At 41.8% G+C, this 15,278-nt stretch overlaps 1 protein-coding gene across 1 annotated transcript in view; it reads right to left on the reverse strand.

Moving 5' to 3' along the window:
• CCDC81 (coiled-coil domain containing 81) overlaps positions 1-15,278 on the reverse strand; it is a 30,107-nt gene that overhangs the window by 6,204 nt on the left and 8,625 nt on the right. Inside the window, exons 4-13 of the mRNA XM_016206732.2 lie at positions 14,271-14,527; positions 12,941-13,020; positions 11,261-11,382; positions 9,385-9,508; positions 8,673-8,766; positions 8,118-8,264; positions 7,185-7,289; positions 4,162-4,334; positions 2,671-2,749; positions 2,223-2,443 (exon numbers count right to left, since the gene is read on the reverse strand). Coding sequence (XP_016062218.2) covers positions 2,223-2,443; positions 2,671-2,749; positions 4,162-4,334; positions 7,185-7,289; positions 8,118-8,264; positions 8,673-8,766; positions 9,385-9,508; positions 11,261-11,382; positions 12,941-13,020; positions 14,271-14,527 — 1,402 coding nt within the window. The remainder of the gene's footprint in view (positions 1-2,222; positions 2,444-2,670; positions 2,750-4,161; positions 4,335-7,184; positions 7,290-8,117; positions 8,265-8,672; positions 8,767-9,384; positions 9,509-11,260; positions 11,383-12,940; positions 13,021-14,270; positions 14,528-15,278) is intronic.

The raw sequence follows: 15,278 nt of genomic DNA on the forward strand, positions 1-15,278 counted from the left end.
TGGACAGGAAAGATTATTAATGTTTTTTAATCTCTCCACCGATTAACATTTTAATTAGCATGAATTGTTATATTTTTTTTAAAAAACAAAAACAGAAAAGTTTTTTTAAAAGTAAAACACTTGTTTGGATTACAGACTAAATTATCCCCTCAAAAGAAAATGACCTTCTGTTTGCCACACAAAGACCTGAGATCACATCTTGATATGGACCATAGGGCAGGAAGTTAGAAAAGATACGAGAAATGGAAGAATCTGGAAAAACCAGGAAAGGATATAGAAACAGAAAACAAGGATTTGACCCACACAGAAAATAAGACCTAGCTAGCTGTGGTCATAGAGATAACCAAAGGCCATAGTTCCTATGTGTTCAGAGCTTTGCAGCTTCCAGAAAGGCTCCCACATCCATAATCTCACCGAGTTCTCACAGCAAGGATAAGTAGGGCAGGTGTGATTATCCCTATTTTTCATACAAGGAAAAGAGGGCTCAAAGACCCTGTGGCCCTGGCTCAGTGGTTAGAGCATGGGCCTGGGCCCCAAAGGGTTGCAGGTTCGATTTCTGGTCAAGGGCACGTACCTGGGTTGCAGGTTCAATACCCAGCCCCAATCAGGGAGCACGCAAGAGGCAACCAATGGATGTGTCTCTTTCACATCACAATGTTTCTCTCTCTCCCTCTCCCTTTCTGCCTTCTACTCTCTCTAAAAATAAAAATCAATGGAAAAAAATCTTTGACTGAGGATTAACAAAACAAACAAAGACTGCATATGTGGTTTGGCCCAGGTCATACAGCTTGGAAGTGACAGGGTTTACCCTCCTAACTCCAGGTTTAGGAGACTAATTAGAGAAGCCAAGGGCTAGAAGCAGAGGAGGAAGCTGCAATAATCTCTGCAACAAAAGCAAAGAGTCCCAGAGCCAGCAGGGACAGCCTGCATGGAAAGGCAGAGCCACCCTGGGACAAGAGGAGGCTGTTTGCTATAAAACAGAAGCTATTTACAAGAATTATTTCATTTAACCCTCAACCAACCTGGAAGTAGATACTAGCATTATCCCTACAAGCTGATAAGGGATCCAATGCCCTCAGACGTGTGTGATACGCCCAATATCCCACTAATAAAATCGCAGAACCACGTCAGTCAATCAGAGTGGACTGGAAGCGGTCTTGGTGCTGATCCCTGAGGGGAAAGGCCATGGGGGGGGGGGGGATCCCAGGGAAGGGCTGGGGCAGCCTGGGCAGTACAGCTGCACTTGCAGGGCTTGAGGCTACAGCTACTTTTCAAGAAGCATAAAAATATTTCAACATTTTAGCCAATATATAGACATATAAATATATATAGCCCTGGGCAGATGCAAGACTATCCCACACCTGCCTTGACTCTGAAAGCCATGCGTTTAACTACTCTGACCTCTCTCAACGAACAACCCAGCCCCGCCCTTATCACAAGGCACCCCTTCCTTAGCCTGCTCTTCCGCTCACGTTCCCATGTCTGAGCCTACCTGGTATAGAACATAACAGATCTTTGCACCATCCCACTGACCATTTGTAAAATGTTAATAACTTTTTTTCTTTTTATAAGTACAGCTGCCTTCTAAAAAGAGAGTTGGGGGAGGAGCCCTTTTGGAACTCCTGTGAACTTTGATAATTTTATAAAATTCTCCATTGGTGAGGTGTCTAATTAAGCCTTTTAAGAAACCAGGTAAGTGTCATGTCTGGATTTAAAGGCACTTGCATTGCTACGGCAGGAAGCCTTCCTCTGCCTACCCTGCCACCTTCACGACCCCTCCCCAGCAATCATCAGCACAGCTTACTACATGCACAGTCCTTTGAAGGAAGGGGGTTTAGTAGAGGTTGAGAAAGAGCCCAACTTTCACGTCTGTGTCTACTTGAGCACAACAGCGTATCTGTGGCTCATGGTGTATTTCCAATGGTTGTGCTGGTGTGGACAACTCTAAGAAGTTGTACTGGAAAGGGAAGGAGAAATATGAAGAGAGAAATGGGATCAAGGGAGTTTAAGGTGTGTGTTTTTAGCTTGGTAACTTTTCTTCATAGGGTGAATCGTGAAGATGAAATGAGGTGACGCATGTAATAAGCTTAGAACAATATTTTGCACATAGTCACTCCTCAGTGTGTTCACTCTCATTGCTTCTCTGCTGTGGTATGAGAGAGAGAGCAGGGGAACAGGGGAGAGGAGGCAGGAAGGAGGAGGGGTGATCTGGGGTCTCCTACTCTTTTTTTGTCTTCTGCAGCATCAGCAAGTCCCGCTTTTGGTCCACCAGTTGGTTCAGGATGACTTTCCTCTTGTGTCTAGCAGCTGCCTCCAGCTGGTGCTTCATGTAACTCCGATCTCGCTTTCGTTTTTCCACCACCAGCTCATTTTCATTCTTACCAAAGATGGGCTTAAAGGAGTCGGGCTCAGATATGGGCAGCTGGGGGAACTTGTGCTTTATCTGGAACAGGGACACGCATAATGCAGATTACAATTATACCAGGGATGAACTTTATGCATGAGGCTGTAGCACAGTGAAACACCAATACCTTCCAGGGAGGAACAGGGGCCTCGAAACCACCAAATGGATAACGCAGAAGGGTATTCATAACATCACAGCATTTACACATATTTTTAGAATGCTACTGACGCACTGCACAGTTTTTAAATTAATAATTATTCCCTTACCTGTGCATCCAAAGCTCTCTTGTAACACTCTGTTTCTTCCATCTTATCTTGTATGTATTTGGCTCTTTGTGCAGCAAGTCTGGCAGTTATGAATAAGAGAAGGTGGGGGCAAAGTTTGTTACTGAGTCTTTAGTAATACAGATTAACCTAATCAAAACATGTCTAGCCCTGCCGGTGTGGCTCAGCAGTTGAGCATCGACCTATGATCCAAGAGATGGGGATTCGATTCCCGGTCAGGGCACATGCCCGGGTTGCGGGCTCAGTCCCCTGTGGGGGGCGTGCAGGGGGCAGAAGATCAATGACTCTCTCATCATTGATGTTTCCATCTCTCTTCTCCCTCTCCTTTCCTCTCTCTGAAATCAATAAAGATATATATATTTTTTAAATGTCTAGTATTCATAGGAACAAGAGCCTGGTAAATAAAAAGTGTTATTTCCTTCCAGGAGCTTTCATTCTTAAGAAAGACAACAGTAATTCAAATCCATAGGCTAGTGAGCAATGTATAGAACACAGGACAGACAGACAGGACTAAGCAGGTAGCCAACCGTATTACACAAAAATGCACTCTTACTAAGACAGGATCTCTTCCTCCCCCCCTCCCCAGAGGCTTTAAAAAAATCTATATAGGAAAGCAGGAAGTGTCTATTCATTCTATAAAATGATTCATCACAAGATTTCTTTTTAAGAAAAGTGATCTTTCCTATTATAAATTATGATTCTATTATATGTAACCTCCAAGAAACCCATATGATATGTAAAATGGGTATAATGGGACACATACATTTTATGGAAATGCAATCCTTTGGTCATAGAAACTAATATTATTTGTTTCAGGAGTCTCTCTCACTCTGGAGTAGCCTTCTTCATTGCTCTCCTAACCTCAGTAGCAGAAGTGTGGCCCCCTTAGGAATGCTTGAACTCTGTGGCCTTGACCCCATCTTGGGCCCCAGATGACCCAAACAAGACCAAACAGATTCTCTTTACTGAAAATTTGGAATTGAGACTAACATTCGTCCATGTTTGAGCTGGAATAAAGACAATGCCATGTAGGGAGCTGTGAGTGTGAGCAAAGGGAAAGCTATTACTACATGGCTTTTTAGTCCCCATACACCCCTGCCCTCAGGTTCCATAGGACATCCCTACATACTTCTAATAAAACCTCAGCTTTGCCTTGAGATCACCTGGGAATAGCAAAGAATGATGCCCTGCCCAAGACAAATCCCTTCCCTCCATCTACCAATATTAGTGATGATACTCTATAATTACGTAATTATAGATTGGCAATCATTACTGTAATGATAATTATTATAATAATGGATTTTTCATTTTCCTAATAAAATGTTATGCCATGGTACTGGCTGCTAGCTGGGTTCGTTTGCTCATTTGGTTACAATTGTGCTAAACTAGTAATGCTGAGTCAATCCCACATGGAAATAAGCGTCACATGAAAATTCTGGCTCCGTTTTCCTGAGCCTGTCTAGCTGGACTCACTCCTCTGTGAGCTGCACTTGTTCTAGGCGTTCCATCAACTCCTTGTTTTCTCTCTGGTTTATTTCCTTTTCCCGTCTATTATTCATTTGTTTCAGGAGACTTTGGAAATGTTCCTCTTGCTTTAAAGCCTTACTCTCAGGACTGGATGGCCGTTTATAAAATAGGAAGGATTTCTAGAATGAAAGAGAAGCGGGTTATTTATTCTAAAATACCAAAGAGCAACAAAGAATAAAGGTAATAGTTCAGAAGACTAAATTCAATCAGGAAGTATTTATTGATTTATGATATTTACAAATCCTCAACACACTGACCAGCTAGTATTGAGGTAACGCACAGAGTAATACAAATGTGCTCAAGAATAAATCTCAGCAGGACTGACCAAAGCCCAGTATCCGAGAGATGAAAAAAGACTTCATGGAGTAGGTCCTGAGCTAGCACATACAACACAGAGAGGGGAAGAAGGAATTCTGAGGGCAAAAGCATGAGCAAGGGTGGCGAAGAGGTGGGAACTGGGAGAACAGAATACTCAATCCGGGCCTGGCTGTTCTAGACGCTGATGATTCAACGGTGACCAAGAATGAAGAACCACAGACAGCCCTGCTCTCATCGAGCCTGCACCCTGGAGCAGGAGACAGATAGTGAACCAGTAAGCTATGCATCAGGTCACTTAAAGTCACAATAAGTACTAGGAAGCCCTTACAGGGAGTGGCTGGGTGGGAATAGGATTAAATTGGTTGGTTAATGGAAAATTTTTCAGTGGAGATGACTGAATCATCTGTGTCCCACACAGTAGGAACAGTGAATGCAAAGACACCCGATGAAAACAAGCCAGCCATGTTTAACGAGCAGAAAGATCTGTGTGGCGGTGGAGGCGCAGTGAGCAAGGGGAAAGTAGAAGTGGGTGAGCTCAAAGGGGGAGGCTAGGGCCTTATCATGTAGGACCTGATAGGTCAAGATAAATCTATTTTATTTTAATTCAATGGGAGGCCACTAGATATGGGTTGGTTAATCACTTTGAAAGGTTGCTGTGTGGACAATAGCTTGTAGAAGGACAGGAAGGCTAACAGCGAGCCTAATTAGGGAGGGTATCACAGAATTTCAGCCTTATAACGTGGCTTGGATTGGGGTGGTGACATTGAAGATGAAGAGGTGTTAGATGCATTTAAAAGCAAAGGCAACTGGACTTGCAGATGGGTGGATGTGGGAGACAGGGAAGGAGGAAACTGGAATCAGGTGTGTGCAACGGTCTGCCTGGTGATGCCACTTACGAAAATGGGAAAGCTGAAAGGAGAACAGGTTGAGAAAGGGAATCAAAAGTTCTGTTCTGGTCTTTTTAAGTTTAAGATGTCCACAGATATATCAAAGAGGAGATAGTAAGTGGGCAGTAATAAATATAATCTGCAAGTTATATCTAAGAGGACAGAGAGATCATGCCTCAGTCTCAAACGCACTGTGCTCTACCCTGTCCCTCCCTGCCGCCCCTCCCTGGCAGGCTTCTCTTCCACTCAGCTCTACATCTGCTTCTACTTCCTAACTCCTGTACACCAGGAAGCCTTGCCAGATCTCTAGTCTGGGTTAAGTGACTCTCCTCTTTGTTCACACAGGGCTGTATTCAAAGTCTTACAGCATTTAGTATATCACAGTCTTGTCTCTTTGAATTTGTCTCCCCCACTATCTTCTTTAGGCCTCTTTAGAAAGGAACCCTGTCTTATTTATCTTTGTATTCCTAGCCACCAGTACAGTGCTAAGCACACAGAAATTCATTAATAAATGTTTGACGATGAATAAATAAAATATATTAGATTAGATTTATGTCCAGAATGTCAAACTACCACCTAGATAGTAGGTGAAAGGAGAAAGTTTCGGGCAAAAGTAAATTTAGGTAGGCACATAATGATTGAAAACGTTAAATCAATGACAAAGCAGGTGGCTCACCCCCATCCGAAACTGGGCTTCTCAAACTTTAGTGTGCCCACAGATCACCTAAGTATCTTACTCAAATGTAGATTCCCATTCTGGAGGCCTGGGGTGAGACCCTAGCTTCTGCATTTCCAGCAAGTGCTGGTCCTCTCTTTAGATCAGCTGTTCCCGGGGCAGGACTTTAGTATGCGGTCTCCTACCGCCCACCCCAGCTCCTGGTCGAGAGTTTCTAGCGTTAACAAGCACTGCAGTGACTAATAAGAACTGCATTGTGAATGTGAACAGTGTGGGGGCAGACACTGCACCACTCCTGCCCTAGAAGGAAGCTTCAACCTTGCACAACCCACTTTTCATCTCTGTCCGTTGAAAACCAGCACAGCCTGCAATACAATGTGAAAGACAAAGGGGCCACATACTAAACCCGACAAGCTCAGGAGAACCACATGGCAGGCCTTACAAACTTGGTGACCGAAAGTGACCACACAGGGTGGTCTGATCACAAATTCCTAACTGGACAGGTTCTGTAGCAGGTAGTCCTGTCCCAGGCCTGTAGCTTCCTCAGCAAAGGTCAACCTTTATCTTAAGGGAGCTCTGTCCATTGTTCTTATGCATCTAGGATAACATACCTTTGAAATGCCTGAGTAATTTTCTTACCCCTCAAAGGCACAACCACTGGCACCAGCTCCTCGTTATCTTATTCCCCACATACCATCCCTATGTGCTGTAAGTTAATTATTAACTATCCTGTACCCAGAAATGTAAAAGAAGTATGTGTTTCTCCGTTTTTTTATCCAGTCCTTGAGATTTCCCCACTTTGCTTTCTCCCGCCTCTTTAAACCTAACCACCAATGGATTTCATGTAACCTTCTTATGTTCTCTACTTTGATTCTAATGTATAAAATAAGCTGCAAAATTGCCATTCTCCAAAGCATTTTCTCAATCCTTTGCGATTTTGCTCCCAGGCATGTCCTCAAAATTTTATCTTAAATAAACTTAAGAAATTTTTCTATAGGCTGGACATTCTTCTGTTGACAACAGAGAGTGGACCCAACATTCACAGATGGAGCAAGTATTCACAATGAAAATTCTGAAAAAACCCTTACATAAAATTCAGGTTTTTCATTCTTGTGGATTCTCATAGCTTCGGCAACTCCAAGATTATAGGCAGCATTTTTTTGGTTCTGTTCTCTATGGGCCAGACTTCTCATCTTTAGGAGGGGGAAAAAGCACATTGAAATAGAGCCTTTAAAAAATTTAATTCTATTACATTAAAATAATCCAACCAAGGTAGAAACCTGCCCTTTGGAGGCAATGATACTTTCTGATACTTCATAGATTTATAACAGTGCATTAGGGGAGGTTTCTTATCTCCTGTTCTTGGGCTTCAGGCAAGACGGGGACCATTAGGAGGAATGGAAGGTTTCGTAAGTGCTTACTTGATACCACAAATGCAGGAAAGGGCAGAAGGGTCAGTTATCAGGGACCTCAGACCAATTACTAACAATGCAAATGCAAAGGTGCCATTCTGTCTTTGCTGCTTTTTCTTTTTAAATAATCCTCACCTGAGGATATTTTTTCCAATGCTTTTACAGAGAGAGTGGAAGGGAGAGAGAGAGAAACATCGATGTGAGAGAGACACATCGATTGGTTGCCTCCCACACACCCTGACCGGGGCCGGGCTGGGGATGGAGCCTGCAACCAAAGTACATGCCCTTGGCCGGAATCAAACCTGGGGCCCTTCAGTCTGCAGGCTGATGCTCTAACCACTGAGAAAACCGGCTAGGACCTCTCTTTGCTTCTAGAGATAGGCTATGGATTTGAAGAAAGAAGACTTGACCGGGATTATATTTTACCAGAAATAAAAAGTGAAGCCATTATTAGTGAAAACTTGGACACAACCTAAGTTTTAGTCCTACAGTACCTAAATGATTAAATATGTTATAATACAGGCATATGACAGAACATTCTAAATGGCATTTTATGATCATGTTCCACTGTCCCATGTTAAATGCTCTTTCATTGAGGCGCTGAATTACCTGGTTTTTTAAGAAAGTCTCTTGATCCTTCAGCATCTGATACTGCTGTAGAAGCTGTTCATCTTCTATCTCCCTCCTCTTCCTCTCCTCACCGTAGTACAACGGGGAATTCCGTTGCGCTCGTTGCAAGCATACGTAACACATCTCCTACAACACCAAATATTAGGACCAATTAAGTTTTACCTTTTACTTTTTTGCCTTCATAAGCTCTCCAAAGGCTGGGTGTACCAAAAGCATACATCATAAAAGGATATGTTAACAATAATTAGCAAAATAAAATTTGCAGAGTGGGCCCCACAAATATTCAAAAGCATTTACTCAACTCTCATTTGATCAGAAGTATCTATAGCAACTGAAAATTAGATTAGAGATTTCCCAATCTTATTTCTGTTAACTAGTTGACTGACTAGTAGATAGATTGATCAGAGTCCAATTTTGGGTCCTGAGTACTAGAGCCATGTCCGTATATTAAAGAGCGATTCCCAGAACTCTCACTGAGAAACAGAAGTCAGAGGAAGATTCTGATTGAGTTTTGTTTGTTTGAAGACACCATACCTGTCCTGCCTTATTATGATCCTGGCACCTGGTGGTTGGAGAAACTTTAGGTTTCATTTCATTGGCATTTTTTAGACACGTTGGAGATGATTTGCTATAAAAACAATGCAACATTCATTAGTGTGTAATACAGCGTGATATCTAGGGCAAGGATAATTTTAGAGACACATGTAAATATAAAAGAAAGAATAAATATAGCAATAGTTTTCTTCAAAGCATCTGTATGGATAGAGGTTAAGAGCCTATGCTTTGTGTCAGATAAACGGGGGTTTGACCAGGTTTTTTGCTTACAAGTTGACTGGCATTAGACAAGCTGGGTCATCTTGCAAAGTCTCACTTACCAATCCTGTGAAATTAGGATAAAAGTTATTCACTCTACAAAAATTTATTGAGTGCTTACTATGTACACTGTTCAAGGCATGGGATGTTTTCCCAAATCCACAAGGGAAGTTAGGTGTTCCCTGCTCTGTGCTATTTTGTCTCCAGCTGTGTCACAGCATTTAACCTACTGAATGCATTGTTCTTTGTTTGTCGGTGTTGCTCACTAGACCATGAGCTCTGGTTGTCTATTATTCCCGTCACCTAGTACATAATTTGTACTCAAGAATACTGGGTGAGGGAATGAACAGACATTTACTTAAATTCCTTGCATTAAGAAATGACTCAAAACTATATTTAGTAGGATGTAATAGAAAAAATACCAATGTATTACCTTTCGGGGTTCATATTCTTCCCCCAACTCCCACTCTGCTCTAACTTGTTTGGCAAGTTGGCATCTTTCACTTTGCTACAGGAGTCTGTTTTTCTCTCTGGAAGTTTCTTAGGTGATGAGATCTCTGTAGAATGAATGAAAATGAGTTTCCTTTCAACTTTAAATGGGTGGTTTGTACTTAACACAGATTTTTAAACTCATAATTTTACCAGGGAAAATTTTCAGATGAGATACACTTTCTTATCTTTAAATTATTGTCCCTTGCCCTAGTATGGTTTAAAAATAGTGGATGGGGCAAAAGTAGGTTTACAGTTGTGAGAACACAAAACAGTTTATTCTTATATTATTAGCTATTGTATTTTTTTTCCATACGAACAACTATAAACCTACTTTCTCCCCACCCTTTATCTATTTTTGTTGTATACTTATTACATGCAAAGCACTGACCAGGCACTTTAGAAAATACTAAAAGGCAAGTCTTCGCCCTTAAAGATCTTTCAATCGATAGTTGGAGAAGAAAGAAAAAAAAGATATAAACAAAGGACATGAGAACTCCCATCTGTGGAGGTCTTGCTACATGCCAACAGTGCTAAGTGCTTTATATGCATTACATAAGTAGCAACTCAGGGCAATGATGCAAAATGTCTAAACCTCAAACAAACAGCGCAGTCTTTAAGGATCTGACATGTTCAGGGAAGAGAGAAGCTGCTTCAGAATCCAGTGATGAAATGAGATGTGAAAAGGGTGCTAAGCGGTGAGTAAGACTGGGACAGATTGTAAGAAAAGGAAGGACAGACATTCAAGGCAGGAGGGAAAAGTTAACAGAAGCCTGAGGTCAGGGAAGGAGAAGGCATATTAGAAGAACATGAATAGAGAATAGGAACAGTGATAGACAAGGCTCAGGAAACGAAAGCAGTAAACCCTGGGCTAAAAGTCTATATGTAATTCTATAGGCCACATGACAAACCAATATCTACAAGCCAATGTTTACCCATTGATGTATTTTGTTTGGTCCAATCAGCTTTTTTTGTTTCAATGCCAATTAGTTGTCAACATTTAAAATCAATAGATTTTAGAATCTCTTGAAAAATAAGAAAATGTGATACCACTTGGCTCACATTTCCAAAAATCAATAATCTGATAGACAAACAATCCTCAACGGGTAGTCTGGCAACCCCAGCGGACCCCTAGGACCCATTTGAAAAGTTTTTGAAGTTCTAGTTTTTTTCATATGCTTCAACCAAAACATTGTATCACAACAGATTAAATGAAGACACAGCCATGAGAATCCACTATCTCCTGTAAGTCAGATATCAAAGCTGTAAAGTTACCACTGTTCATTTTTCATAAAAATTCTTATTTATGCTAACATGTCTCTTCATCATGTTATATCCATCCCACTTTATGCATTTTTGTTACCTGCCTGGACCTGTAGGCACCTGGGTTTTGACCCCTTTAAGAATGTGGAGCCAGCAAAGGGATCATTGTCTAAGAGCCTGAGGGTCATAAAGTGGTTAAAATAAGATACAGATTCTAGAGATAGGAGATGTTTGAGAGAAGGACACAGTGATTTCCCTGGCCAGTGTGACTCGGTTGGTTGGAGCATTACCCCATACACCAAAAGGTGGTGGGATTAATTCCCGGCCAGGGCACGTACTCGGGTTGCAGGTTTGATTCCCCCGTCGGGGCATGTACGGGAGGCAGGCAGCCAATCAATGTTTTCTCTCTCTCCCTCTGCCTTCCTCTCTTTAAAATCAAACTATTATCATTATTATTATTATTCAAGAATCTAACTTTATTTGCTTGGGGCATAGGAGTTTCTGAGCAACGGCTGGGTTCATTAAGCGGTAAAGAGCGAGGTGTACCGTTGGCTTACCCCTGGCACCTTCTCCTTGGTCTGCCCGGTCCTTTAACTTGCAGTTCCTCGGTTTATTCTTCCCACCGTCTTCTACAATGGTCTCCATAGGCGGTTTGTTCTCCATCTCCTTGAGCTCAAGCCTAGGAACAAACCAAGATGTTTGTCCATCTGGGCCTGAATAGGTGACCGTATGAACTCTCAGTTCTGAGAAGCAACCCAGCTAGTTTGCTGATTCTGAAATAAGCCACTTCTCTCAAGGGGGTGAGTGCTTTGGTGTGCCGAGTACAAATCACTAAGTCTGGGAGCTGACCGAAACCTTCCCCCTCTATACTGAGGGCGCAAAAGCAGCTCTTACATACACTGCTTGGAAAGCCTGGATTTAAGTTTTTGGTTTTGGTTTCAGTTTGAAGTTTAAGGTTTCAGGTTGAATTTGTCTTTTCCAGCTCTATAAGCAGATGCCACAGGGATGAGATAGTAAGAGCTTGAAGGCAAGGACTCATAGCCTGGTGGGCAAAGTACACTCAGAAATAACCATTGCACCCCTTATTCTTTCTCCTCCCCACTTCTCCATCTTTTTCTCAAGCAAAACTGAGGGACTTGCAAAGGCTTGATGGGAGAAGGGGTCTGTTCAATTTGTGTGTGTAGTTGTAGATTTTCTTTGTTCTCAGGCTCAGAGTGTTGGGTTAAAGTTTGGGGTGGGGAACCTCCAGTAAATTCAGGGGCCAAATTTCAAATCAAAACACCTGCAATTGTTGTGAGTATTTGAGTCCTTGTGTCCATTTCTAGGATTTCTAATTCTCCTTGACTCGCTGCAATTATTTCCCTCCTGGAGCGCTTAAGCCAAAATATATCCAAGGGGACACCCAAATTTGCTTTCCAAAATATAATCATAAAATTATTTAGAACCCATTGATTTATTTTTAATGAGTAAAACAACGTGGTACAATGGGGAAAACACTGGGGCAGTCAGGAGCCATGGTTTCATTTCTGGCTTGGCCCCTAATTAGTTGTGTGGCCGTTTCATCTGCAAGAGGAAGGGGTTGGACTAACTAATCTCCAAGGCCCATTCTGGCCTTCACACTGATTTTGCTGAGGTGTGCGTCACACAGTTCTTCCAAGAAGGAGCTATTTCAAACCAACAAACTCAAGATGTCACAGACTCAACAAAACATGAGAAAATAATATTCTGAGAAGCTGGCTGTTACTCCCCAAACTCCCTCCACCTGAAATGCACAGTAGTTAACAGCACAGAAATTAAGAGCACACAGTGAGTGAGTGATGACCAAAATGGAAATAAAACCCAAGTCTCATATTACAGTGTTCTCAATATTGCACCATGTTGCTACACTTGTTAAAAAAAATTAAAATTATAATTAATTTTGCACCTCTATGGAATGGATAAAACTATAATACCTATCTGAAATGGTTGTAGTGAAGATTAAGTACAGTAATACTTAGAAAATTCTTGATAGTACTTGGCAGCTAGTAAGGGCTTCATAGATAACTAATATTATTATTCATTGTCATTATTATAATCATTGTCGGTCACCAGTAACAACCGCCCCACTGCACTCTTGGGGTAAGACTGTTACTCAAAGGAGCATGAGCCACAAAAGGTTGGGAAACACTGCCCAATTAGACCCACAGAGCAGCAAGGATTGCTGGAGCCTAGAGGAGCCTGCGGACCGAAACACTGACCTTGGAAATGCAAGCACATTGTTAGGCTGCTTCCTGAGGCTCTCTCTGCTAGACAACACTGAGTCCATAGTGCCAGGCCTCTGGAAGACAGGGACAGAGAAGGGTTACACCTGAGCCATGGCCAAGACACAGACAAATCTAAGCTACAGGGTATCTCAGAGGCAAGGCTACTGTGATAACCTTTATTGTTATTTTTATTTAGTGCTCAAAGTCCAGAGCTTAAAATCCAATGAAGAATGATCTCAGTTATCAAAATTTTCGCCCTGGGTAGTCACATAACAACCCCAATGATGCTGTTTTTTCTCAAACCACTTCCTCTTTGAAAATTGCCTTCAGAGTTAATGGTTTCTTTGACACATCTTTAAGAGGCTAGCCGACTTATTGAAACTGTCAGAAAAGTGAGCAAGCTGATTAATTCCACTCTTCCCCAGATAACTTTAAAACTGGGCTTTGGTTTTTAAAAGAAGGGTTTGGATTCTGGTGGACTCATGTACCTACACTGCTAACTTTTATGTAGCCTTAGACCCCAGGTATCTGGGGGTAATAATAGGGTCTAAGTTACAAGAGACACAGGATTATATAACATTTCTGAAAATCCAATGCATTCACACCAACTATGCTAGTTGCCAGAGGTGCAGCTAAAGCCCACTAAGTATTCAGTGAGTCCTGCCGATCGACTGTTTCTCCGCCTCCTCAAACTCTCGGTGCCACCTGCCATGAAGGCCGCACCAGCTACGTCACGGTGAGCAGTGATGGGGCCAACTATAAAATCTCTTCTACAACATGGCAAACTAAAAGCTAAAGAGCCCTCTCCATCACTTGAATTTGATTTTATTGTAGACTTTCATGAAAATAAGATAGAATAAGCAGAAAGAAAGGGTGACTAGAAAGCCTGGGCTTGAGTTTCAGTTCTACCGCTTGTCAGCACCCACCAGCCTTCGGGCTTCCCAGCAACCTCTCTGAGCTCCCATTTTTCTCATTTGCAAAATCAGGATGATGCTAATGCTGGTTTCTAACATTCTGAGACCCAAACGAAATGATATATGCAGAAGAACTTTTTAAGCTATAGGATACTCTAAAATGGTCCGAATTATAAGAATTTCTATTACTATTTATATTTTTCAGACAGTACTGACTCAAAACTGGGTTTAAAGTTCTTTTGCCCTTCTACCCATTTTTGTCAAAGAGGTATCACCTATAAATAAACACTTTTTTGCATTTGAGGTAATTGCCATTTAAAATGTAAGCTTGAATTTCCCTTAATAATGACACGCAGATGATTCAGAGCTATGAGGGGGAGAGGGTTAGGAGAAGAAAAAGATTAATTTACATTTGCTAGGGCTTTTGCCAGAGCCCCACTTCCATCCACTGTACTAAGGAACTCCTTAAAAAATCTCATCTTCACCCTGCCGTCTTTGATCACGAGGATGCCGATTCCTTTGAACGTAAACTCCACATTTTGTTTGATGGAAATGGATCGTGATAAAAACAGCAGCGTCTCCTTCACGCATCCTTCCACTGTATCCCGGTTAAACGAACCCTCCAGGGATATCACGACAAAATTAAGTGGAACGACTGGGATATCACCTAGAGGAGAAAAAGACAGTTGGGTTGGGGGAAAGGAAGTGGAAATGACAACAAGGACATATACACACTTACAATCATCTGATTCTCAATAGTCAAAAACAGAATTGTCACTGTGAAGCCTTCAGTTGAATCCCATGTAACATTATTCCTACAGATGACTAACAACTGGTTATTAATAGACATTAATCAGTACACTTTCCCTTAAAATGTCATGTTTTTTGCTCCAGAATAAGAACAATTAGCTTTCTAAACAATGCCGCAGACATGCTTTAGATTTTCTCTTGGAGACATAGTAATAAATGCTGCTCTTTATCAGAGGGTTTTCTGCAATTTTTAGCTCCCTTATCTTTTAGGACATGCTGCAGCAATATTTGTCTCTCTCCTCCAGTTAGCATACGGTTTTTAACTGATTATAAGTATCTACAAACATTAAGCGTTTTGAAAAGATAGCCATCTTCCCTAGAAGTTACCTCTCAAATGATATCAGAGGATAACCTGCAGAAAACTCTTCCTCTCTACTGCGTCCCTAGGTGACACTGCAAAGGCATATGACTATATCTAGCTTGAAGGAAGCAGAGGGTCCACTCAGCTAGAACAGATATAGAGCTATGCAAGGTCCGAGAGTCAGGAAAGGGTAAACAGCAGTGATCAGCACGATAAATCCAAACGGAGCCGGTAAACAAGGTCCGCTGATAAAGGAACAGGATAGAGGGAAGGTGACATTCTGAGCAAGCATGCAGCAAGCACTGAC

The sequence above is a fragment of the Miniopterus natalensis genome, chromosome 11 (assembly GCF_054644295.1).
Source record: "Miniopterus natalensis isolate mMinNat1 chromosome 11, mMinNat1.hap1, whole genome shotgun sequence".
In the NCBI taxonomy this organism is placed as follows: Eukaryota; Metazoa; Chordata; class Mammalia; order Chiroptera; family Miniopteridae; genus Miniopterus; species Miniopterus natalensis.